General features: G+C 37.7%; 1 protein-coding gene and 1 long non-coding RNA gene across 3 annotated transcripts in view; both read left to right on the top strand.

Annotated features, from left to right (window-relative positions):
• The window catches only part of LOC137983801 (uncharacterized), a 6,824-nt gene extending 1,840 nt beyond the window's left edge, over positions 1 to 4,984 (top strand). Inside the window, exons 2-6 of the long non-coding RNA XR_011119016.1 lie at positions 2,456 to 2,564; positions 3,057 to 3,097; positions 3,342 to 3,396; positions 3,793 to 3,864; positions 4,500 to 4,984. This is a non-coding gene — a long non-coding RNA (uncharacterized lncRNA). The remainder of the gene's footprint in view (positions 1 to 2,455; positions 2,565 to 3,056; positions 3,098 to 3,341; positions 3,397 to 3,792; positions 3,865 to 4,499) is intronic.
• A 1,149-nt stretch (positions 4,985 to 6,133) lies between these two features.
• The window catches only part of LOC137982560 (tyrosine-protein kinase receptor Tie-1-like), a 44,949-nt gene continuing 43,582 nt past the window's right edge, over positions 6,134 to 7,500 (top strand). Inside the window, exon 1 of one of the 2 annotated variants that reach the window (XM_068829673.1) lies at positions 6,134 to 6,413. In XM_068829673.1, the coding sequence (XP_068685774.1) occupies positions 6,362 to 6,413 (52 nt within the window). In that variant the 5' untranslated portion in view covers positions 6,134 to 6,361. The remainder of the gene's footprint in view (positions 6,414 to 7,500) is intronic. The other variant, XM_068829674.1, reaches the window with a different exon arrangement.

Raw genomic sequence — 7,500 nt, 5'->3', positions numbered from 1 at the left:
ATTAGCACATGTAGGCACGCAAGAAAATTTCTTATAAAGAACGGATAGCACGCAAGAAAATTTCTTATAAATAACGGATAGTGTGATAACAAGCATTTAAGTTACGCTACGCACGAACGATCTTGTAAATGCTTATGATAGAGATCTTGTGAATGCTTGTGATAGCGAGTTTGAGGACACTTACACTAATGACCTCGTGAATTTTTTGTACGCACGTATGTGGAAAGATGACCATTTATAAATACTGCAGGCAACACACAATTTAATTAAAAAGCCCTGAAGAGTGGAAGCCAAAGCTTCCACGAAACAGGCCTGTAGGCAAATGTCAAACGACTAGTCCCATTCATTGAACTATATATATATATATATATATATATATATAACAATTACACAATTGACAGCTGTCACTTGGTATTGTGTAATTGTTAGCGCCTAAATCTTATCTAAGTTTCGTTTTTATTCAAAAGTTGTCATAACTGAAGAAGGTCTTTGACCGAAACGTTTTAGTAAATTTTTAATTTTTTAACTTTTTAATGTCAAAAGTTGTCCCTCCTCGCTTCCTTTTTACTCACTATATATACATATATATATATATATATATATATATATATATATATATATATATATATATATATATATATATATATCAGATACTGGGAAAGCCTGACGAATTTGTAGCTGCTGCGAATCCTTAACCAACTCCGAGCCAAGGGAACTTTCCAATGAAGTAATGCGAGAATAGATTTCACATGCATAACACTGAAGATCACTTTTACCTAATTCAATTCTTAAGCGTTGCTACAGTACTAGTTCCGCTGAAAAGTGAGAAAGTTTGAAAGGCGTTGCCCTTATTCAGGAAAAACGTCAATCCCTTCATAAAAACCCATTGCTATTTGTTCAATGGCGTTTAAGTTAGAATAGCAAATTTGTGGAATAATATACCGAATGATGTTAGGCAGGCTGAGTCTATTGACTCTTTTAAGCGTGAACTTAAATCGTTTTATTTCAAGAGACTTTTCAACGTTTTTCATGGTGACAACTTTCGTACCTTTAAAATAATTTGTCCTAAAGGTCGCCGGGTAAATACCCTTACTGCGTGCACTGTTAAGCAGCCTATTTAGTTTATTTATATTATTAAGTTAAAATTTTAGGAGAGGGTTGGGTTGGTGCTTAAACCTAGGAGGGGACTTATGTCCTATTGTTCTTGCACCAGTACTGTTTGCACAAATCCTTAAATAAATAAATAATACATAAATAAATAAATAAGTGAATAGATTGTGTAATAGCGTTTTCTCTTATAATGTAACATGACAAAAGGACAGAATTTCCATATCGTTTGATGATAATATTTATCGCAGATCCTACATGTATATCACGAAAAGCATTCGTATGCTTTGCCCTGCATTTATTGTTTCGCAAAATTGTAGCCACTCGTACATAAGGGGTTATTTTGAATAAACATGATATTTCTGCATGAACAATACAATACGGGGACCACCATAAAACAGCACAGTTGTTGCTGCTGAAATCCACCGAGTGTTTTGGGTATTTGTCAGGCAGGGCAGCGAACAACTGGCTGTTTCAGGTGACAACCCATTGCGATTGCGGAATTATCATTGAATTCTCGATTTCGGCTGGCTAGCCTGGGTCTTCATCTTTCGGTCACGTTGTGTTGCTTACCTTAATTAATAATTCTTTTAAAATCTCGGCTGTAGGCAGAGGGGGACCTTCTTATAGGCGAACCAAGACACTGTAGCTTTTGTACGGCTTAAGTCCCAATCCATTTGTGGTTAAAGGATTGATAATGAAGTGATCTTTTCCCAGTTGTAAGTTAGCGGTTTGGCCTATTCACATCAGCACCGCCCCCGTCCAACCTCCCCGGGAAATCACTTGATTTTGTACAAAACGCGAGTGAAATTATTCCCTAATCTAAAGAGTATACCATTTGATCAGTGATTAATATCATCGGTGACAAATTACGTTCATAAGACGCCATTTTGACACAATAGAAAAAATTGCCATGCCATGTGAATGATCTTGTTTTCAGAGATAAAGTGGAATAAACTACATCAGTAAAACTATTCTTTGACCGTGAACTTTATGGCAGTTGACAGTTGACTCTGAAATGGCCTTTTTTTTTCTTTTCCATTTCGCTCGTTTTCTTTTAAAACTCATGCGGTTCAAGCAAGAATTATTGCCAAACTGGTGAATTGCAAAGTAAATTTCACTTTCACAAGCAGTAAGAATAAATAGAGAGCTTAAAAGCAGGCGCGTTTTTGAGACGCGGACGGCAACCGGTTGCCGTCCGCGTCTCAAAAACGCGCCGCGTGCTTAAGCTCCCTAATAACCAGGGAGCTCCGCTGTTATGCTTGGCTAAAGCTATATATAAATGGTTGCTGTTAAGCCTTGACTTGTCAATCAGGCGACTTTGTCCGGGCTTTGTTTTTCATTGAAGCCACAAGTGGAGCCACCACAAGACAAACGGGCACAAACGTGGCGATCTCAAAACACAGTGATTTGCCTTATTCCGTCGGAGAACGAAAAATATCGTCCTTTCGTTTCAGGTATGCCTCAACTACTTTTTCTGAACTTTCCTTGAGTCTTTATATCGTAATCTTCTACAACTTTGAAAAGAGTCGATTACCTGTTAAGTGGACTGCATATGAGGCCTTACTTTACGGAGTATACACGACACAAAGTAATATGTGAGTGCATAGCTTTCAGTCCAAAATCAAATTCCGTTTCCTTTTAGAATTGATTGATTGATTGTTGTCCATTAACGTTCCATTTTGCAGCCGACCTAAAGCCTGCCGCACACGGTGAGGAAAGAGTTGAGCAAAGTGCCTCGCGAGGAGATTTGCTCAGCCGTTTCTTCACGTGTGCGGGGAAACTTTAGTGAGAAATTCGCCTCGCGGGGTCGTGAGGTTAAAATCAAACATGATTTTCGCCCCACTAGGCAAATTCCTTATTGTATGCGGCGGGCTTAAGAGAAACGCTCTTTTATTTACTTCCCCTCTCATTTTCTACTTTTTATTTGTTTCACTCCTTTTTTGTAGTTGGAGTTATCGTACCCTTCTCTATGAAATCCTGACAGTTGGTAAGCTTCATTTTAAATAGTTGGTCCAGTGGCAGAAATGTGCATATGTATAAGCGGAAGTATTTCTACTATCAATATCGATTACTATGCAAATTTCACAATTTTCGAGGATGGAATTTAAACCCACTGGTGGATCGCCATACCCGGACACAAACACCGGGATCATTGCCGATAAAATTCAAGAAGGATACAAATAATGTGTATAGAAAACTGTATATAACTTTTTTTTTCTTCTGAATTGTAGTACTAGGACGAGGATGATTACGAGTACGAGTTTCCGTACTGAGCATGCGCATAAGGTAATATCTGCCTGATAATGACATTGAAGTTTTTAATTTCACACAGAGTTTGTTTCATTTGTTAACCTTATGTTGGGGTTGAGAGTTTGCTTTGCAATTTTCTCCCCCTCATTTTACCGACTAACCCGAACTTTAGTCTATGATTTTTCCTCAACTCACCATTCACACACACAATATTCCCCTCAAACTACCCCCTAATTAGTGAATGTTTTAGTTGGTGGAGGGAAACCCCTTCTTGTAAGGGGGATTCTTCTATCAACACCAATTAAGAAAGCCACAAAGATTGCTAGGTTAACTGCTGCTTCATGTATTACTATTAAATAACCAGTCCATAATAAGGAAACGAGTACTGCTAAATTCCCTCCAAAAAGTGAGGTGAAAACTCTTTAAATTTAGGTATGAAATCATGGTGAAGTGTTGGGAAGATTGCTGAGGAGAACAGTGAAAGATATGGAGAGGAATCACAAGGTGAAGAAATAAAGGGAGGATTTGGGGGCTTAATGAAGTAGTTTGTTCCTGACGTACTTGTGCGCAAGCACACGTCATTAAACCAACATGCGCCGAAGAACCTAGCCTGTCTTCCTGTATTCGCTCTTTCTTTGCTTTCTTGAGTATTCGAAATAGTTTAAATTTACTATGGTATAAGGTGGTTGGCTCAAATAATCAAGTAAACTTAAGGACGGTGCCTACTATTGTTAGTGCGCATACGTTCTGCGCATCTCGAGATACTCGGATTTCCTATCGGTGATGCTTACTAATACAGGGATATTTTTGCGCGGTTTAAAACTATCCAAAGAAAGTAGATCTTGGTAAGTACTCTTGGTATCCCCCCGAAAAAATTGGGGGTAACCATGCATTTTTGAGAGATAATTATGCTTCAATTTGAAAAAGAACGCCATACATTGCGTTGTATTTTAAAGCTTTTTACAAATATTATTCATGAATTATCTTTGAAAAATGCGTGGTTACCCCCAATTTTCTTTTTGGATTTCAATAACACTTGTTAAGATCTACATTTCCTGCATAATCACACACCGGGGCAAAAATATCTTTAACTAGTAGGCACCGTCCTTAAGACAATCAATATTTTTCATCTTTTGCAGACGAATGTAAACCTCGGTCACTACGACACAAGAATGTATGCCAATGTCACTGATCGGACCACCGAGTAGATGAAGTAAAAGTAAAAGAGCTTAATATAGACCTTTTTCATAATGTAGGCTCAATTAAAAAAAAAAAAATGCAATGCTAATTAGCATATCTAGCCTCGCTGCGATGCGCAAAATTCAAAAGAATATGTTAACCAAAATGAGGCCAGTAGGTTCAATTGACATAAATACAATAGAAATTAAATTGGATGCCATTTATGAAAGCGGTTTATGGTTGTACTATTAAAGAATAAGGATTATACAGCCAATCACTTTCTTAGTTGCTGATTAGGCAAGCGATCACAGAAAAAAAAAATGAACATAGGGAAATTCAGAAATTCTGAACTCAGGTAATTTTTTTTTTTTAAGTAATAGATAAACTATATAGGTTGTTGGTTTAAGAAATGCTTTATAGATTATTTACATTCGATACAGTAGATTGTAGATGCTTTTCCTCTAGGTATAAGAGAACCAAGCTAAGCTATCACATTCAAGAATTTGCTTAATAAATCGTACTCGTGGCTTAAAGGCCCACATTCACCCTACATGCATTGCCTGCTGTGGAGCAATTTTCATAAATATAAAATCCCGCCTGAAGCTGAAATCATCTAATCACTGAGATTGCTACGATAAGCAATCCGAATTTCCATAACAAAATAAACGGTCAAGGTAAAGTAGACCTTATTTAACGTCGATAACTCGTAACAGTAGCTTTTAATCACTGACAAACCTGAGGTCGACGGTGCGCTCATTTTACTCCCCCCACTCCATCAGGGCTCCGTTTTACGGGTATTTAAAGCTACGTAGCTACACGGAAAGGAAAGGAGTCGAAACAAGGATGCGAGATCCGGGAAATCGAACTCAGGACCTCTTGCACCAACGCCGCACACTAACCGACTGTGCCATCCTTGCTCCGGTGGGCCTTTAAGTTTAAAAACAAATAGTTTAATGTTTACATAAGTGAATTTGAACATGTTATTTCTTTTAATAGATTTAGTGACATTGCTTCAACAGTTCTTCCGGCCTTTCTTACGTTTACGAGTTGAAATGAATTCTGTTAAAAGATTGCTTGAGTTAAGATCGGATGTTAGCTTCCCCAAAACCCTGTGTAGGTTCCCTGCCAATAAGTCATCTCATCTGTGCAGGAAATGCTTGATGAAGTATTGTGATGTTTCTGGGATTCCCGAGGGGCCGTAAGCAAGCGGTTTAATCCTAAAGCAGGCAGCGCGCTCAAAATCGAAGCCACACGTTACCTAAAATTAGGATTTAATCTATTTTGTCGAGAGCGTGGAACGAACCTTCCATGCATATCCTTTTTTTTTTGGGTGTGTTTTTTGTTTGTTTGCTTTGTTTTGTTTTTTTGTTTTGTTTTGTTTGTTTGCGTTTGTCCCGTCCCATGAACAGCTTGAAATAATTTTGTCATCAAATCAACAAACAATCAAAGTCACTTTCAACTTCTTTCACCGACTCTTGTTTCATGTTTCTGCAAATTCAACCCATTGAGAATTTAATTTAAAATCTGTTCTCTTCATGTTCATTTTCTGTATAGTATTACCAATAAGTGAATCAAGCAAAACCTACCACAAACGATCTGTTTAATCGTTTTAATTGTCCACCTATTTTCGAGTTGTTTATCCCGAATAATTTTCAGGTCGATTCATTTTATTGCGTGACACCAGGCTGCACGTGGATTAAAAAGGTCAAATTAACAGTCTTTCAATGGTTGAGGAATATACAGTATGAAGTTTCGCTCTCAGCATAACCAGACCTCGACAGTCTGCATCATTTCGCTTTGCTGAAAGAGGTCTGCAAGTAAGATGACCGGATGGTGTGTTTTCTATGTGCTTCTTTCTGTCTTTCATGAATCAGGTAAGCCATTAAGCGAATTTCACAAATGAATACGCGTCTTGTAATCATAATCAGCCATGGAAGTGCAATAAGCTTCAAAATATTTACGCGTGTGCTTTGCCCTTGATAAGAAACTTTTATTGTTTATCGCTTTATTGCAATTCCTTTTCATCGAAGTTAAGTTATTATGGCGTCAATGATAGGCTTAAAAAAAAACGTATTTAAGTTAAAGCTTACGTTAACTTTCGGTCTTGGATTATCCGAGAGTTTTGACGACAATAAATAGCGAAAGATTTAATTGTTATACGTAGCGTATTAATATTCCAAGGCTTAATACATCTGATGGGTAGGAAACAAAGACCAAAGAGCCAAGATCACCATTAGAAGCGGCTATTAATCAAATAAAGGTTACCGTGTACCTTCAGGAGTGTTTTCAGTGAAACGAATGTAGTGCTCTCCAATTACGGCGCAGATGCCAAATTAATGTTTACAAAAATGGCTACTGGAATATTTTTTTTATTATTCAAGGAGATAGTCCAGTTTACTCTTGAGCTTGAATCGCGAAGGTACAAATTGCATTTCGCGAGTTCTATTTCAATGCGAATTTCATATTTCAGGAATTTATTTATTTCAGTAAGTATGTCATACAGAAACGTAAAAAAATTGTCGGGGTTTTCCTTGATTCGATTGCACTCAAAAGTCACAGACCACACAGAAGTGAAAGGGGACCAATGCAGAAGGTTTCAACGAAACTACAAAAAAGCCTTGGTGTGGAGGGGATACGGGGTCGTAAAGGAATGGTGTCTGCGATATTAGAATGTGGGCTGGTTACGATTATGTGAATCGTTTGCATAGTATTTTCCGCGTCATGTTGTAAGAAGACTTAAGGAAATGCCCTTGGTCCTCTCACCTTATCGCTTCAAGTGAGTTTATCCTCGTTCACTGGGGGTGTACTGATATAGCCCTGTTTACAACATTTTGCATTCCCATAATTTTTAGTCAGATACTACGATAATTCGTTTGCCTATATGCTTCGTCGGAGGAGCCTAAAGGCCAGTTCTGATAAATTATAAATATGATCCTTTGTGCTAATTTCGCTAACCTGCCC

The sequence above is a fragment of the Montipora foliosa genome, chromosome 13 (genome assembly GCF_036669935.1).
Source record: "Montipora foliosa isolate CH-2021 chromosome 13, ASM3666993v2, whole genome shotgun sequence".
NCBI classification, from domain to species: Eukaryota; Metazoa; Cnidaria; class Anthozoa; order Scleractinia; family Acroporidae; genus Montipora; species Montipora foliosa.
This window is presented reverse-complemented; position numbering and strand designations above follow the sequence as displayed.